Source organism: Micromys minutus, assembly GCF_963924665.1.
Source record: "Micromys minutus genome assembly, chromosome: 10".
Lineage (NCBI taxonomy): Eukaryota > Metazoa > Chordata > Mammalia > Rodentia > Muridae > Micromys > Micromys minutus.
The window spans coordinates 55,706,972-55,726,494 of record NC_137979.1 but is presented as its reverse complement, the minus strand read 5'-3'; the positions used below and the strand labels follow the sequence as shown (position 1 = coordinate 55,726,494).

At 41.9% G+C, this 19,523-nt stretch overlaps 1 protein-coding gene across 3 annotated transcripts in view; it reads left to right on the top strand.

The window, feature by feature from the left end:
• Positions 1–782: 782 nt before the first annotated feature.
• Positions 783–19,523, top strand: part of ABCA8 (ATP binding cassette subfamily A member 8) — a 61,940-nt gene continuing 43,199 nt past the window's right edge. For 2 of the 3 annotated variants that reach the window (XM_080923422.1, XM_080923421.1), the window contains exons 1-8: positions 783–908; positions 11,024–11,125; positions 12,352–12,556; positions 13,379–13,540; positions 15,638–15,741; positions 16,919–17,145; positions 18,443–18,584; positions 18,878–19,063. In XM_080923422.1, coding sequence (XP_080779548.1) covers positions 11,030–11,125; positions 12,352–12,556; positions 13,379–13,540; positions 15,638–15,741; positions 16,919–17,145; positions 18,443–18,584; positions 18,878–19,063 — 1,122 coding nt within the window. In that variant the 5' untranslated portion in view covers positions 783–908; positions 11,024–11,029. The remainder of the gene's footprint in view (positions 909–11,023; positions 11,126–12,351; positions 12,557–13,378; positions 13,541–15,637; positions 15,742–16,918; positions 17,146–18,442; positions 18,585–18,877; positions 19,064–19,523) is intronic. The other variant, XM_080923423.1, reaches the window with a different exon arrangement.

The following is a 19,523-nucleotide window of genomic DNA, read 5'->3' as shown; positions in this document are numbered from 1 at the left end:
GAATACCAAGTACAAATTCCTTCTGACTGAGAAGGACTCATGCCCAACTAAATAACTGTTGGTTACCCTCAAGGTAAATAAAGTCACAGTTTGCACCAGTCAGAAAAAAGTACTAGCACGCTACATAGTAATGTATAATAAAAATGTAGTAAAATAGTGCATTCCTACATAACAGAAGATTAACATTTAATGGGTTAATGGCAATCGACCTGCAACAGAAACAGTAATATGAAGATCACTTGGTGTCTTCTTCAGGAGCAGAAGGGACGGACGAGATAACCACCTCCAGTATCTGGAATTAAGACGCTACGACTTATTCCATAAATCAATAGTCAAGACTCAGTGGGAACTGAAAAAAAAAAAATCACCAGAACTAAGTGAAAGCAAAACAGAGATAAGATCCAAGATCGAAACTCCTGAGCAAAGAAATCAGTCAGAAGCCCAGGGCTGTGGGTGGACCGGGAGCTTTCCTCTGAAGACACAGCTCTCCATTTACCGCCCCCTGGTATAAAAGCAACGCCTTAAGTGTTGCTGTCAGCTCTAGTCACGGCGAACAGAAAGGCGTTGGCATATTGCAAGCTTGGGAATATTGGATTTCCTCCATTGTACAGCGACATGGCCAGGTGACCAAACATAACTGGCACTGCCCTGCGGGGGGCTGGCTGCAAGGCTGTGAGAGTCGAGCTGCCATGCGCGGTCACGTGACCTCGGCGTTTTGCAAGACCGACCCGAGCAAAGATCATAAACTCCCGCTGAGAGCAGCTTTCTCCAGTCTGGCTCACGGGAGGCAAACAGTTAAACTCTAGGAAGGTGCTTGGGAGCAGGGGGAGGGGAAAGGTGTCTCACTCCATCCTAAACAGTGCGGAATAAATGGTGCTCCTGGAGCCCTTGCTTCGCCTTCCCCGAAAGTAAGTTTCTGTGATTTTTGTCTTCCTTATCGGGTTTATTTGTGCGGGCGCCGGGTTTATTATCGTTGTTGTTATAATAAAAATTGAACAGGTTTATGAGCTGAATGCTAGCCATCTGTGCCAACGCTGTTTTTTTTTTTTTAACAAATCAATGGGCTATTATTCTGAAATGTTTCGCTGTCTGGTGTGTAATATTAAATAGGCATTGAGTTAAAATAGATGTCTCTAAAATATGTGAACACGATGCTCCGTTGAGCCATAAAAAGCGAGTGGGGATGAGCTGAGACTGGCCAAGGTGAGGAGCGGAGACAAGTCAGGATTGACTGCACAGCGCCCGCTGCTGCCTCTGGAGGCCTTTCCTTGATGATGTAATGTGGCCCTTTGGGGTTATAACTTTTCTGAGACTGCTTCCCAGGAGTGTTCACAGAGCACTTTTGATGAGTTTAGCTGTGTTCTAGGATCTTTGACTTTTCTGACCTCCGGGGGTGAACCGGGCGTGGGAAATGTGTAGGCTGTCTGTCTGTCTCAGGCTTAACTTTGAATGCTCATCCTGGAGCGCAGAAGTGTCAGGTTCCTGGAGCAACAGGGCAGGGGGAAAACTCAGTCTCTCTCCCTCCTTCTGTCTCTCTCTTCCACCCCCGCCCCGTTTTTCCCTTCCCCTCCCACACTGAAACATTTTGTACATTATTTACTCCGTGGATAAGGATTCAGGTCTTTAGTCTTTTTTACAAACCACAGAACACACACCAGGAGTGGGGCGATTTTGATTTACAAATAAAATCAAAGAAGTTGTAGACAAAGCATGAATGACCTGTGGGGCTGTGGCTGGTCCCACATTGAGATCTCTACTTAGACAACTCCGCTACCCCAGCAGCCTACACAGTCCCCTCAAAAGCTGTTTTCCTCAGGGTTATCCCGGGACTGAGACCAATCTGTGAGGCTCCTTAGCGTCCATCACTGGGAAACTCCAACCTGATGCTGCTCCGACCCTTGGCATTCTTACCTCCTTTCTTTCCATGGACTGTCTCATTTCTTTTCTTGTCAGCCTTGCCTAGGAGCTCCCTCTCACAGCCCTATGCAGGTTCCTCCTCTGGCAGTAGCCCCGAGCCTGCTTCAGCCATCCTGTCTCCCATTAGGTTGGCCAAGAATTATTACCTGAGCTTTGACTCTAGAAAGTTCACGACCGTGAGAGCTCTCGTGAACAAGAGGACTCCTGGTAAGGACCTGCCCACTCCGTTACTATGGACACCACGTGGTGTTCATCCCTGGCACTTGCTTCAGTTCTCAGGACTTAGCACCAGATTTATAGTATTCATGATGGACCACTCATGCCCCTGGCATGCTTCCCAGAAGACTGACAAGCATCATATTCTGGGGATCGTCCCTTCCTTAATTCAGTTTAGGTATCTTCTTTCCTCCCTCAGGGAAAAAAAAGAGCCTTTGGAGAGCATTTACACCGCATAGTTTCCCCGGTATTGATTGTTGAGGTTGTATCAGGAGGTGGTGTTACTGTGCCCTGAAACATCTTCTGCAGGATATTTTGCGCTCCCATTTAATTAAATATATATATGCAAATTCCCTTATCAAATCAGCCACTGATATTTACGCACAAACATACATACCCACACTCTCTCCTGGAGATGGTCTTTGCTTAGTGTTGAATCAGCTGAAGCAGTGATTTGCTGTACTCCTGTGGGAAACCCTGTTCTCTTCTGCAAGTGGTTTCTGTGGCAAAATAATGCTGTTCTCTTCAGCCAGTTCTGGGCAAAGCCCCTGGGATGCTTTCCTGTGTACCAGCTCACACACAAGACACAGGGTCACGAATTCTCAATATGGATGAAGCCAGTCCAAAACCAAGACAGATACAAGACCTCACCACAGAAACCACTACTTACTGAACGGCTAATGCGTTACTATTGGTAGACATAAAATCTATTTGTGCTTACTTCATTAAGAGTTGAGTCATATTTCTGTATAATAACCAGATCAGTTAGAGTCCACCAGAGAGCTCAAATATGTAGACAGTATTTGCAAAAAAAATTAATAAATCATAAATCATGAAAAGTAGGATGATAATAGAGGTGAGTACAATTAAACATAAGAATAAAACACAGTGAGACATTGTCCAAAGCAAAGGGTCATTCATAATTTAATTCTCCTTTAAAACATTATTATCTATTAATTAGGTCTTAAACAGCAGAACAGCTGTCGGTATTTTATGAATCAAACATTTAAAATGTCACCCAGTGTTTTAAAGAACTAGATAAAAGTTCGTACAGACCAATGTCAACCAGGAGAAACAGGGGGTGTCCATGATGTTTTAAGGATCTAAGTGCCCCCCAGCACTGTATAGCTGGGATAGCGGTACTGGGTCTTAAGCTTTTCATCATCCAGTTCTACTCTTACATCAGTAGCAGAGGCAGAGGAGGGCAAGCAGACACACCCAAGGCCTCCAACATCTCCAGCGCTGCTGCTTCTTCTTCTTCTTCTTCTTCTTCTTCTTCTTCTTCTTCTTCTTCTTCTTCTTCTTCTTCTTCTTCTTCTTCTTCTTCTTCTTCATCTTCATCTTCTTCTTCTTCCTCCTCCTCCTTCTTTTTCTCCTCCTCCTCCTCCTCCTCCTTTTTTATTGGTTTTGTTTACATTTCAAATGTTGTTTCCTTCCAGATTTCCCCTCTGCCAGCTCCTATCCCATCCCCCTCCACCTGCTTCTAAGAGGATGCTCTCCCACCCACCCACCCACCCACTCCCATGCCACCACTCTGGCATTCCCCCCCTACACTGGGGCATCAAACCTCCACAGGACCAAGAACCTCTTCTCCCACTGATGCCAGAAAAGGCCATCCTCTGCTACATATGCTGCTGCAGCTAGAGGATTCCTCCATCTTTGGTTGGTGGTTTATCCCTGGGAGCTCTGGGTGGTGGAGTGGTGTCTGGGCCATGCAGAGGCAGACTGAGCGGAATGAGCAGGTGGTTTTTATTGTTTTTGTTTTGTTTGTTTGTTTTGATGTTTCATTATACTCTGTTTGTTTGTTTATTCATGGTGAGAAGACAGCATTTTATTTCCCTGAGTGTTTATGTGAGTTCACGAATAACGTATTTTTAACATGTTTTATTTTAATCAGTCTTAGAAGGGATCCATCCTCCTGTAGCTCACATATTCTGTGGCATGAATCCCAAATAATTCCACAACAGGATAAATGAAACCTTTCCTATAATTTTAGTAGGGACTCAAGTTTTTTGGATCTCTGAGTCTCCCTTAGAAGCCTGCTCTTCTCTACTGAGAAACAGACAGAGAGTAGGTCTGGATGGAAGGGGAGATCAGAAGGATCTGGGAGGACCAGAGAGAGAGGAAACTGTAACCAAGATATATTACATAAGGAAACAATGAAGGTATAAAAAACATATGTGAGTTTCATTCAAAACTTGATTAAATTTGGAAAAAAAGTTCAATTTGAAAGGCTGACTACCAATATATTTTCTACAGGACATTAGGCCCAAAACTATGATTATTTAGCTTTAAGGTATTTATTTAAATATTACACAGAACTATATTAATTCTATGTCCCTCTGTCTCTCGGTTTCTGTCTTTGTCTCCCTGTCTCTGTCTCTGTCTCTGTCTGTCTGCCTCTCTCTCTCTCTCTCTCTCTCTCTCTCTCTCTCTCTCTCTCTCTCTCTCTCTCTCTCTCTGTGTGTGTGTGTGTGTGTGTTTTCATACATTTGTTCATTTGAGATATGGTATCATGCTCCCAGACTGCTGGCTTCAAGTCACTATGAAGAGGCTGCCCTGAACTCTTGATTGTCTTCACTCTATCTGCCAACTGCTAGTTTTACACACATCCTCATGCTCCGAAGCACTCCTCCTCATCCTCCGGAGCACTCCCCCTCATCCACTGGAGCACTTCCCCTCATCCTCTGGAGCACTCCTCCTCATCCTTCAGGTCACACCTCCTCATCCTCAGGGTCTTACATTCTTTCTGGCCCCAGTGGGATGATATCACCTGCACCTTGGGAGGGGACTGATGTAACTCCTCCATCTATGGCTCAGCAATCTCAGTACTTTGAACAGTTGGAGTCTCTAGAGACTACCCTCTTTGATAAGAAATGTCTCTCGAGTGGGTTCATGAGAACACATAGTTAATGTATACTGGGGCTGTGAGAATAACTCAAACCAAGACTATATGCTGACTCAAATACAATAAAATCTAATTTCTTGCTTACTGAGCCATATGTGTGGCCAGTGGCTGGCCTCTCTGCTATAAGATTTTAAGGTTCCAGCTATTGCTCGTTTGGTACACCATCTTCAAACTCATCTAGAGAGGCAAAGAAAAGAGAAATCCGTCCATTTCTTTCGATTAAGACTCACAAATGCCATATAGTATCCCACTGGCTAAGAGGAATTCCTTTGTCACTGTGAATGGAGAATTGTCTGGAATCAGGAGAAAGAGAATGTCAAAACCAGTCAAAAGGATGACATACAATGATCAATACCTTGGGGAACTGTGAGAGAGGCTCCAGGGAAAAAGCAGGCTGTTTGCCTCAGGTGCATTTTGTTCCTTGGATTGTTCCTGGATGTGATTATATGTCTCCTGTGTTAAACATTTACATTCTATTCATAAGGCATGTTTATTTTTGTTGGCTGTCAGATCATAGCTGTAGAACCCAATCTGGTCAGTGTGCCCTGAATCTGGGAATGGGTTTCTGCCTCACTTTTGTGATTTCCCAGATATGGTCTATAGCATTCGCCAGGCAATTGCATTTCAACTGCTCTGTCCTGGGGAAGCTCTGGGAAAGGGCTGCTCTGTTAATACTTAGTACTTGTTTACTGGCGTTTATTGACATGCTTTTCCGACCATGTGTTTTAGAATGCAAACAACCTTTTTAGATCACTGCTTTCTTTGCTACACTCATGTATAAAGGTGAAGTGAAACTGGAGTCAGGTTGTCCACAGCATCAGACTGGACTCTTCCACCTTCTCTCAGGTCTTCTCCCGGTTCCAGCAAATAGGACCTGCACGGGTCAGCGGGAAAGTGGACAGAAGGAGCATAAGGTGCCTGGGTGACGGGTTGGTGGTGTCTGACATAGGAGGGAAGGTGTTAGGATAGTGAAGGCCACTGTAAAAAAACTAGGGGACGATCTTCTCTAATATTTGGGAACATTTGCTATGAAGTTCCAAACTCTCTGTCTCTCTCTCTCTGGCTCTCTCTCTCTATCATCTATCTATCTATCTATCTATCTATCTATCTATCTATCTATCTATCTATCTATCTATCATCTATCTATCTATCATCTATCTATCTATCTAACTATCTATCATCTATCTATCTATCATCTATCTATCTATCATCTATCTATCTATCTATCATCTATCTATCTATCATCTATCTATCTATCATCTATCTATCATTTATCTATCATCTGTCTATCTATCATCTATCTATCTATCTATCATCTATCTATCCATCTCATGTGCGCACACACACACACACACACACACACACACACAAAATATTTGAGAGAAGAGAGACATAAAAATAATGAAAAGAAAAAGGAAGGGCTTAAGTAGTCTACGCAGGGTGATTTTCTTGACAGACACAGTTTACCAGCATCTTAGGCCCTATGGTCTTACACTGTATATATACAAGCTCACTGACCAAAACAAAACAAAAACAAAACACAAACAAACAACAACAACAACAAGATCAGTTAAAACCACTTGGAGCAAATGAGGGATGGGTACATACGATTTTTAAAACATGGAAATGCTTTCCTTTTTTAGTGAATTGTGGTCTGTATATATGCTAGTGCCTGAGTTGATATATGTGCACCACGAGCGTGCAGGGCCCTCCAGAGAACAGAGTAGGGTGGTGTATCCCTTGGAACTGAAGTTGCAGGTGATTGTGAGCTGCCCAGTGTGAATTCTGGAGCTGAGTGTGGGTCCCCTGTGAGAGCAGTCAGTGCTCTTAACCACTGAGCCATCTCTCCAGCCCCAAACGTGCTTTCTAAATTGCAAAAGCAAATATGAACTGGACAGACTCTGGATCTTGTAAGGAATATATGAACAAGGAAGAATTAGGGTAGTTAAAGTGTCCTGCAATGAATTGTTACTGATGGTAAGTTTTGGAAACTGAACAGAATTAGAGAGGTAATTCTATATTTAAGTGATTTCTTAACACACACACTTTGCAGAAATATAAAAAAATGGACAAAAAACACAAGTCCAATTTTATTGAAAATAAAAATCATTAAGTTTGAGGTAAAAAAAAAGAAATACACATAAAATACAAGGTTGGGAGAGCCGTTAAGTTAGACTAAAATGGGTGTGATAAATGAGGTTAGCAGCTTGAGGCTGACAAAGTTGGTGAACTGGCAGCTAAGTACTTAGGACAAAAAAGAAACTATTCCAGACCAAAATGACCTACAGAACAAAAGTGGCTCAACGGACTTACCAAACTAGACTATTTACAGAAGAAATCTAAAGACCATTCAATACAGAGATAAGGAAGCTGCCTGCTGGACAGTAACATACAATGTAGACCAGTAGGATGTCCTCCACACTTCCCCAGATTGGCAAGCCTACATTTGCTTACACTTGCTATGAGTCTAAGGAGCTCATTTTTTTCTTTTCCATTAACATGGTAGCACATACTGCCTTATGGTGTATAGATGTGCACTATCCGTCCATCTACCTATCTATCTGTCTGTCTGTCTGCCTGTCTATTTATCTGTCTATCTAATCAGCCTCTGGAGCTCACTGTTTTGGCTAGGCTGTCTGGCCAGCATCCTCTGGGAACTACCTATTCTTCCTTCTTCATTGTCTGCCTTATGAGGGACAGATGTGCATTGGCTCAGTAGGCTTTGTGTGGGTGCGAGGGATCTGAACTAAGGTCCTCATATTTGCACAGCAAGAGCTTAACTAGTGAGCCACCTCACAACTGCTACACTTAGCCCTCAAGGGCAGCTGGGCCACAGTGGGAATTTCTCTCCATTCGCTCATCTCAGCCCCATGAAAAGAACAATGTACCTTTCAGCTCAACCCAGTGCCCGAAATCTGGCAGAAACATTTCTGGGTTGAGCTTCAGTGTTAGCTTTAGGTTCTATAGACTTAGGCCTTGAGGTGGGTTTTCCTCTTTACTTTACTTCTTCCTACCTATTCCTACCTTATTCCTGCTGGGAGGTCTCAGACACAGGAGAGTGCCCACCTACTCTTCAGCATGGCTTAATTCCATGCCGTGTCCCTGTTGCAAACCTCAGCAGTAATTTCGCTTTGCTCTGGAATTGGTAAAGAGCAAAACAGAACGAGACCAGTGCTGGCTGATTGGGGATAGCCAACCTCACTCCAAATGGTAATCACCATTGCTTTTGTACAAGCCTTTTGCTGAAGGAAGAGCGATTTTTTTCATCTCCCCTAGGACAAACAGAATTTGGTCCAGAAACCAGGCACAGTGGTATAAGTGTGTGATCCTGGGGCTTTCTGGCCCGCCAGCCTAGACTACTTTGAGATCTGGAGGCTCAGTGAAGGACCTTGACACAAGAAACAAAGTGGGTAGTAACTGGGAAATACAATCATCATTAACTTCTGGCTCCCTATATGCATATATGTATAAACAGACACACACAGACACAGACACACAGACACACACACAAAAATACACACACACAGACACACACAGACACAGACACACAGACACACAAGCACACATGCACACACACACACACACACACACACACACACACACACACACACACCTTTTATTATTTCCCTGCTTGTATCCAATCCCCATCAGCACTGTAAGTTTGCCTGAAACATCACTGGGAACACAGTTTGGAGAATTTGCAGATTGCTCCTAGTAGAAATTGGCTTCCGTTTCACTCCCTTATCATGGTCCTTCCTGGTCTTTGTCCAGGGCTGTCAGGAATTCCTGTCCCTGAGCAGCTTTTGCCTTTGGGAAAAAACATTCTGAGAAATGACCAGGTTCGGTGCCATATGGCACACCGAAGCATCTCTTGTCTCTCGTTTTCTACCATCGTAATATGTGCACACCAGGGCACCAAGGCAAAAACTTGGCAAGCAAGAGCTGGGCTCTGAGGAACTGCAGATATGCAAATGTGTTTGGAAACACGAGGTTGGTGAGAACCCACTAGAACCTCACCTGCTTTCTTCACATCTAGCTTCAGGAGGCGAGGTCTTTCTCTACTTTTTACACCAAAGCCCAACTACCCATGAGTCCCATATGTCCATAAGTCTGTGACCCTCCGGAATTAGGTCACTTGGCTTTCTTCTCCTTCAGCCCTTTTGGTGATTCCAAGAGAACTTAAGATTTTATAGATTACATGTATTTTTTTAATGGTTAAGTGCATAGTGATATTGTCATGGGACTTTATGCACTGTAAGAGAAAGGAGATGTCTAGGACACTGGACAGGAGATGTAACAGGCGTTGGCAACATATAGGAAAGACATACTTTTATTTATTTCTTATAGTAATGAAAACCATAATAATGATTTCAGAAAATATATATTCCCAGTCATGTAATCCCTTGTCATTCTCAGTAAACCTAAATATGTTTATTCGTTTTGGCTTTATGTGTATGAGAGGCTTGTATGTATGTATGTATGTATGTATGTATGTATGTATGTATGTATGCATGTATGTATTTATGCATGTGTATATGTATGTATGCACTCCATGTGTGTGTAGGACCAGGGGAAACCAGCAGATAGCATAAGATATGCTGTAACAGGAGTGACAGACTTTTAGAGACACTGCAGATTCTGCGAACCAAACTGGGCCTCTGCAAAAGCAGCAAGTGTTCTTACCTGCTGGGCCACCTCTCCAGCCCCTCAGCTCACATGCTAAAATATAAAAACTAAGGATATCTTCTCTGTCATCTTTTAGGCCTTATACTCTCATGACTTTTTGGCCTCTGTTCTTTATTTTTTTTTTCTCAAAGAAAGACAGTACAAATTTAGTTTTCCTTTGCAGGAAAGGGAAATTTTAATGTCTTCTCACAAAAGAAAATTGGAACAAGGTATACCATTTCTATCAGAAATATCAGAGCTTCTGTTACATTGTCTGAGGTTAATTCCTACATTGTTCATTCATATTCTTAAACAAACTACATACGATAAAAGTGCTAAGTGACATGTACAAAGATGAGTGTACACACACTAGGAGGTGTGTGCCCCTGTGCATTGCCTTGGGGCTAGTTGGAAAACAAAACCCACCAAGTGATTTATGTAAGGAAAGATCAAGATAACCAGTGATTAACCTGGTGCAATGGAAACTCTCTGGAATAAATGTTGTTCCTAATGAGAACTTTCAATAATGGGGACACACAGAGTCTCAACTGGACATCTCTTTTTGCCCTTCAAGGCTTCCAGGACCATGACTGGGTTGCATTCAGTTGAGTTGTTGGCCAAGGGGGCCCCATGGAAATCCCCAAAGAACCCAGATTGTAGCTAAGACAAAGGGTTGCTCTTTGAAAAGTGACAGTGGAGACCTATTTGCTAAGGACAGCACTCACAAAACTCACAGGACATGGAGAAGTCAAGCTGGTGCCTTCACCGCTACATTCTAGTCTTTTTGATGAGATAAAGTACTCTGAATGTAACTGCAAGAAAAATGGGGAACCTAGCCCAGGAACACTGTAGTTCCTGTGTCTGTGGTTTGCCCCCTTGGATTATCCACTTTGTCAACACACTTTCTCCCCATCCAAGTCCATTCTTCCTTAGATAACCTAGGATACCCTTTTAAGGTCTCTATCCTTATTAACATGTATTAGGTTATTTTTGTTACTTAATCATTGGTTCTCTTGATCTTCCCTTATGTAAATCACTGCATGGGTTTTGCTTTCCGATTAGCCCCAGGGCAATGCACAGGTGCACACACTTCCTAGGGAAAGCTCAAGTGGGAACTCAGAGCTGAGAGGTGTGAGCAGGTAGTTGGAAGAGTGTGCCGTGAATAAGCAATGGGCAGAATCGGGATTTGGGGAAGTGCTAAGCATTCATTCAAATCGGTGACTCCTCGAGGCTACTCCTTGACCATTGTCTATTTATTCCTCCTAAGCACATCACTTATTTTGATTTCTCTACCTTTTTTTTTCCCTCATTAAATAGGGCAACATGATCAGGAGAGAGATAAGTGTACGCCAACAAACTTGTGCTTTATTGCAGAAGAACCTTCTTAAGAAATGGAGACTGAGAAGGGAGACCTCGATGGTATGGGTCAACGTCCTTGCCACTGTCTGCTGATGCTATAAATGTATTTTTCCTGAGAATTTCATGTGCTTTTCTCACATATTACCCTAGAGGACAAAAATAAATGAATGAGCGAACCTCCCTTATACAGCAGGAACTGTTTTCTAAGGCCGTGGGTATGTTTGAAGAGACTTGATTTAATTGCTTTAAAAGCATTAACCCTGGCCAGAAATCCAGAATTCAGCAAACGTTTTTAAAGCCACTGGTTACATTTCTCACTAGCGTACCACTCGTAGATACAACAGTTAGGATGGTGTTAGTCTAAACGCCGTTGGAAATAAAACAACCCAGAGAAAGGGGAATTTGGCATTTTCTTATTTGAATTTTTCTCTCTCTTTTAATAATTTGTTTATATTTATTTTATGCACATTGGTGTCTTGACTGCATGCATGTTGGTGTGAGGATGTTGGATTCTCTGGAATAGGAGTTCCAAACAGTTGTGAGCTGCCATGTGGATGCTGGGACTTGAACCTGGGTCCTCTAGAAGAGCAATCAGTGCTCTTAACTGCTGAGCCATCTCTCTATCCCTTGAATTTCTTTCTTGTTTAAAATTTTACTTCAAACATGTCAGAACGGGTTGGAAACATACTTGGTACCATAAAACATATGATGAAAAAAATGTCTAAGCTTATGCATTGGGGAAACAAAATACTTTACTGGGGACTTGTGAATAACTAGGGTTTCTAACTCCCAGAGCAAGGTGGCACCCCTCAAATGACGACCATTCTGTTGAGTTCCCTTTAAGAAACTCTTAGTGTTTAACCATATGCTGTAACTACATTATGCTACTGACACCTCAGTCCCCAGAATTTCAACAGATCAAAGATGTCTGGAACTGGTTTCCAAGGTAGCACTGTCCTATAGAGTACTTGCAACAACTGCTGTAAACAAGAACTGGTTGTATTTTGTACTTTCTCACGAGGACCTGCCTCCACACAGCCACTAAGTGGCCCAGTTCTCATTCCTATCAATAACTGACCGGAATTACTGATGATTTTTGTCCCACACATATTTCATGTGATTTGTCTTTAAGACACACTGGGCTTTTTACAAGGGGGAGAGGCAGATTTGATGACAACATGGCTGTGGATGAGTAACTTGGGATAATTTTTTTTTTCTCTCTCTCTGCTGATTATGGATGACTAATTCGGAACTGTGATTCTCCTCTCTGTTCTTGGGCTGTGTAGGAGTGGATGAGTTCCTTGCTCCTTCTGCTTCTCTTGTATTGGTTTCCTCATGGTCATGAAGCTATTGACTTTTCTTCAGTGCCCACCAAGGATCTGGGACGAGTCGATGCTTTTAAACAATCTAGTTTCATGATAGAGTACACACCTGTCACCAACACGACACGGCAGATAATGGAGAAGGCCGCTGCTGCCCCTTTCATGGCAGGTACGTTTTCTAGTAACCTAAGAGTTAGGATTTGACTTGTATACGCTTTACTTATTTAAATCTTAACAAGATATAGAGCACTAAACATGGTATCTACAGAAAAGGCCATTTTAGAGACGGCAACACAGGCACTGGGTATATTTTGAATTTTTCCATTCTTCTTCAGTTTTTTTTTTTTTTGAGTTTTTGTTTGTTTGTTTGTTGGTTTTAGATTATTAAACACATTATCAGGTGTCTAGGGAGATGGTTCAGCAGTTAAGAGCACTTGTTGCTCTTTCAAAGAACCTGCATTGGGTTCCCGGCATCCTTTTGGCAGCTCACAACTGTCTGTTGCTCCAGTTCCAGGGCATCTGACACCCTCTTATGACCTCATTCTCTTCTGACCTATATTTACACATAGATACATGTTCCAAAATATTCATATGTGTGAAACATATTATCAGGGTTCACAAGAGAATACAATGCTGTATTGCTACTTCTACTTCCTTTAAACCTGTGTCTGATTTGCACCATGTTACGTTTATTAAAATGATGACTGTAGAAAGACTTTAGCTGGCACCACATTATACTTTATTTTGTTGAAGTTGGCACAGTAATGAAATGTATAAAAAATAAATCTTTATTAATTATTTCCTTTGACTGTGCCCTGATATGACTCTAGAAATATCATCCCCAGACTGAACAATATATTCAACATCAGTGATTGATTCAATACTGTGTCTGAGAAGAAATGTGTCCCGTGAAAGATGACGGGTGTGAAATCTCAATGTGGCCTCTTTCTGTCATTCGCTAACAACGGTGTCTCTGCTCTGTCATCTGCAGATGTGACAGTCTCGGGGCCGTTGGATGAAGAAAGCATCAGGGAACTGAGAGAAAGCGGCGAGGAAATAATAAAAGTCATTTTCTCAGACACATTCTCCTATCATTTAAAATTCCAGTTTGGCTATAGAACCCCAGAGTCAAGGGAACATGGAGACCATGAAGGTAGCCCTCCAGTTACGCAGCCCTGCTACTCTCTGTTTCAGTTGGGTTGGCCCATTCATAGGGGCGGATGTTACTATGTCAAATTAGACTAGCTCTGGAAATGTCTATTTGTGTTGAAATGTGTCAACATACTTCATGTGTGATTGCGCTCCATAGTTAGATGTATATGTGCTTAGATGTGTGTGTATTTGCAAATGTATATGTGTATATACATTTACATACAAATAGTGTTATCTATAATACATAACTGTAAAAAGTGTATGCATTTGCAAATGTATATGTGAAGGTATACTTAATAAGAAATAGTGTTGTTTGTAGTATATAACTGTAAAATGTTTATAGACCAAACAAGAAAATGTCTTAGTTGAGATCAGATACATTCTTGGTTGTATATCCACAGACTAAACTTCTGTTCAAATGCTTAAAGCTACATGAACGTGAAGTTTCTAAAATTTCATGATAAAAAGGACACCCATCTCCAGAGGAATACGTAATTATTGGATTCATTTATACAATTTTGCATGGCACAGAAATCCAAGTGATAAGGATGTCGGAAACAACCTTAGAACAAATGAAATCTTGAGTTTAAGAAAAGTGGAGATTCCCACATGACTCTGGAGTGGGCAGAATAACATCAAGAGAGTAGACAAGACCACCTGAGTAGTCAACTAGGCAGTAGGAAAAATCAGCTGTGATCAGAGGAAGAATGGAAGGTTGTTTGTGCTACCTGGGGCTCTAGGTGATAGTAAGACAATTTACCTTTGAATTCATATAATCTTGAGCTCACTGTCTTTGGGGTTTGGAATCCTGTGTTAACTTGCTCATCTGGCCTAGGCAATGTCCATTAGATTTGTGATTAAATATGTGAGTCAAAATAATCCCTCTTTCCCTCAGTCTTTCTGTCCAGCATTTTACTGCAGCAAAGACACTAATGCACACATGTCAGACTATCTTGACTGACAAATATGTACCTATGAGAGAATACATAAAGATTTTTCCAATACAATCTTTCTATTAGATCTTCGAGAACTTCATGCAATGTATTTTGATCATAATTGTCTGACACTTACTCCTCCCCATAACTCCTCCTTGATCCAATTACCACCTCACCTCTCAACTTTGTGTTCTGTTTTTTAGTGTGTGTGTGATGTTTGAGTACTCAAAGACCATTGGATATCTTGGATCTAGAATTAAATACACACATGTAGTTAGCTCACAGACAAACTCAGAAAAAAGACACATACATATAAAATAAAAACAAATTTTAAAGAGGGATCATTGTGGGAAAGAGGGTGTAAAGATTGTCAGAGGAGTAGGAAGTTTCCCGGGAGGCTGTCTCCTAGGAAGGTCAGAAAATCTACATTCATGAAGTCTTACCAGCATGACCTACCCAAGTATGACACAGACAAACATGCTAATGTGGATGTAGGAAATTCAGGAGGCCTCTACCTTACACAAAGAAACATAGGCAACTAAGAAATGCTAAGGACAGGAAAAATAGTCTTTCCCAAGGAAGAGCTTGTCGATTGATTTTCTAATACCTAGAGGTCAGCCCTGAAAACATATATAGAAGTAACATTATACAAACTAAGCAGGTTGCATTCATATATATTATAGTATATGTAGAGTATATGTAGTCATGTATGTGATATATATTATTGAGATACATATGTACACACACACACACACAATGATTAAAGAAAAAGGTCATGAATCTGAAAGAAAGCAGAGAGAGAGAGGGGGGGGGAGGGAGAGGGAGAGGGAGAGGGAGAGAGAGAGAGAGAGAGAGAGAGAGAGAGAGAGAGAGAGAGAGAGAGAGAGATACATGGAAAAGCGTGGAGAAAGGGAACACAAGGAGGTGTAATTATAAGCTCAAAATCTAAAATAAAAGAAATTACTTAAAAAACCCAGAGCACTTGCTGAGATAATTCAAGGCAGATGGTTCAAGTCAGACCTCTGTCTGACTTACATATAATTGTTTTCATAGATCTTTGAGGAGATGGACTTTGGGGCTGTTGTGAAGTCCACTGTTTGCTGTTCTCAGGGTGGAAATAACCTATGGTTTATGCTCTTTTTTTTTTTTTTTGGATCACAAAGCCCCTTGTTTTGAGGCATATGAAGATGTTGACTGTCAGATATCAATATTCTGGAAGAAAGGATTTGTGGCTCTCCAGGCTGCTATCAATGCCGCCATCATAGAAGTAAGTGCAAAATGTTGAATGCACTCTGATATGCAAGACAAATTACCAGAGGCATAAAAGATGTGAGGAAGAAAACACACATGGCTAACCCTCTTCTTTCCTCGAGTCATTCAGTCACTCAGGGGAAAATGGTTACTAACATTGCTGCATGTTACACATCGACAGAAACTGGAGGGAGAGCACCTCTTGCATGATATCAGCCTTTTCAGGAAGCCATGTATGTAAAAAAAAAAAAAAAAAAAAAAAAAAAAAAAAAAAAAAACCAAAGCAGATGATGGGTCCGATAGGGGCTTCCTTAGCGTTCTGTGGCCATGAAGAGCCAACATAACCAAACCAACACTTATGTTAAAAAAAGAAAGGAAGCATTTCACTGGAGGTTGCTCACAGTTTCAGAGGGTTAGGCCATGATCATACAGGCTTGGTGCTGGAACAGTAGTTTTGAATGTTCCATTCTGATCCACAGGCAGCACACAGAACATATAATTGAGTCTAGAATGGGCTTTTGATAACTTAAAGTACACCCTTGTGACTCACCTCCTCCAATGAAGCCACTCTGACTCCAGCAAGGCCACACCTCAAAATCCTTCTCAAATAGTTCCACAGATCACTTTGCCTTTGCTACCCATTATAATAACTACTACACTCACCTTGCCTTGGGTAATTCAGTGCTGCTGTCTTACCCCTGCTTCTTTGAGGATGGGGGACAACTAAACTCATAAAATCTAATTTATTCCTCTAAGCATCAGTGTCTTCAACCCTACTAACTAGGGACCAAGCATTCAAACATCAGAGCAGATGGGATTCATTCCCATTCAAACCACTATGTGGACACAACAAGGCAATATCTTCCCAGCCTAGAATGCCATGGGATAATTTCCAATCAGAATAATAGTTGAACTTGAGACTTGAAGTAAGAGATGTATTGGATGTACAATATTAGAAAAGGCATTTTAGACTATTCTGTAGTGATTTTAGACAGTGCTTGATGGAGAGGAGGCAAAATCTGATCACTGTGGGTCAATTCAGAGTGCCTGAGCAGAATCCAAGTGGATCAGTGGTTGAACATGAATATGGTATTTTCCTCCGGCAGACCATTGTGGCAGGCTAGCAAGGTTTAAAACAGAGCATATCATTCATGATCTTGCGAGTTTTAGTAGCAAATTAACTCTTTCTTCAGGCCACAACAAACCATTCGGTGATGGAGGAACTGCTATCAGTTTCGGGAAAGTTCATGAAGATACACCCTTTCGTCAGTCAAGAAGGGATTTGGGCTGATTTCTTCATTTTCACCTGCATCATTTCCTTCTCCCCAATCACCTACTATGTGTCAATCAATGTTGCAAGAGAGAGGAAAAGGATGAAGGGCTTGATGATGATGATGGGCCTTGGAGATCTGGCTTTCTGGTGAGTCAGATGCAGGACAAACAACTAAATGGGGGACCCTGAGAATGAGCATTTTGGCCTATGTTTGTTAGAACCAATAGATGTCTAGCTTTTTCCCGTATCCCTCTGCCTATGACAAGTAATCTGGGGTGCGCTGTTTGCTACGCTGACACTGAGTGTCCTCTCTGTGCTTTTCTGATTGAAGCGAAGAACCTGGGATTTAGGAAGTGAAACAAGGATTGCTGGGTAGCTGTGCGCTCTGGTGACAGTGTCAGGAAAGTTAAAGGCTGCTGTCACAGACAGGTGCAGGAGGCATTACCATTCAAGTAAGGTCACTGGGATGAAAGACACCAGGCATCAACAGATTCTTCAGGACTGCAAAAGGCGGTGGGCAAGTCTGAGGGGATGGGTCATCAGAATGGGACTGTGGTCGTGGCATAGGTAGTTGGATCTTTATCTACTGAGTCATTTCAAGAATGGACAAGCATCCAGGAGGGACAGAGGCACGGAGGTGGCATTTATAGAGAGGGAAGCAAAGTAGATTCAAAACCAACTATGTTGGAACAAGTCAGAAAGAGTTTCTGCTAGTACTACAATTTTATAGTCCTAAAATTTGGGGTATTTGCATGCTAGATCCCTTCTGTTGTTACAATTACTACATTTCGACTGCCTTGTTGAATTGCTATTAGCAGAAAAGGTAGCTGTGAAATCTAAAGACACCAGAGCCAAACATCTGGACACGAATCATAACTATTTAACATCTGTACTTGCCGACTTCTCCATCAGTGAGACAAGAAAATACTAAAATGGAATTTCTGCACAGTCTTGGAGTGGGAACCTAAACCATTCCCTTACACATAGCAACTGATATATGCATTACAATTATTTTTATTGGTTTTGCTGCTATGTTTTAAATTTGTCTTTAATTACCATATCTCACTATACTTCTCATGCAATATTTTCAGCAAAGAAATTGATGAGATGGGGCATGCTGATAGTTGAGAGTTAAGAGAAATAGAATTATTAAACTTGGGAGAATGCTTAGTGGGGAAAAGGATATGTGTAGTCCCCAGTGAATTCAGCGCAGAACGTATACCTCATAGTTGCATATCCTAAAGCACGTAGTACCTGAAGAATGACAACATGGATGAGAGAATGAATGAATGAATGAATGAATGAATGAATGAATGAATGAAGTGCTGAAAGATGAAAGTATGCATGAACACACAGATGAATTTTAAAATTATTTTAAAATAGATCGTACATCCTCCTCATCTGCCGTGTTTCAAAGACTAAAAGAATTTTATTTCCACACCAGGCTGTCTTGGGGTCTGCTCTACGCTGGCTTAATCTTCATTATGGCCCTGTCCCTGGCACTTGTTATCCAATCTGCCCAGTTTCTTATTCTGACCAGCTTCATGGTGGTCTTTAGCCTTTTTCTCCTTTATGGATTGTCGATGGTAAGTTGATGAAAAAAATCCCCCTTGCCCATCTCTTACCCTGAGAACTAAGCAATGTTTCAGAGAGGCCATTAGTTTACATATGATAGGCTCTCTATCTTCTGTCTGCACACAAAACTCCATAGACAGGCATACTCTTGTGCACTGGGTAACACAATTTACAGCATAATTTTGTGTATTCATTTGGTAGATCCTTTCTATCATCACCACCACCACCACCACCACCATCATCATTTGTTATTACTGAATTATGTGAGATAAATGTAAGCCACCTGTCTCTGCTCTCATCCTAGATCTCTTTGGCCTTCCTAATGAGCGTTTTGGTGAGGAAGTCTGTCCTCACCGGCCTGGCTGTGTTCCTTTTCACCATCTTCTGGGGAAGTCTAGGCTTCACGGCTCTGTACAGATACCTCCCCGCCCCTTTGGAATGGACTCTCAGTCTGTTTAGCCCCTTTGCCTTCACACTAGGCATGGCCCAGGTGAGGACCTGTTACCAGGTGAGGACCAGGCATCTTCTCTTGAACCTGAGGTCGTTTCACACGCAAAGCTCTACGATTTAAAACCCTACCCTAATCACTCTGATTTAACAAAAGTCACCTTTTAAAAAGTTGTGAAGGGATTGGATGCAGCAAAATAAGCCATTTGGAAAGGGGAGGGGAGAAAGGAAGCATGGGTCCTAGAGGGAGGGTTCAGTGGGGAAGGGCAGGGTTTGGTTCACCACACCACACTGATTGGTTCACAATTGCCGGCTGGGATACACACCGCAACACAAACTTGGAGGCAAAACACTCATGCACACAAAAGGGAAGTAAGTAAATCCTTTTTGAAGAAAGTTCTAAGTTTAAGCACTAATGCCAACTTTGATTGCCTCCTCGTTTTTCTGATGTTCCAGTTTCACACCGTGGCCCTTCCACATGTCTATACTGCTGAAGAGGCTCG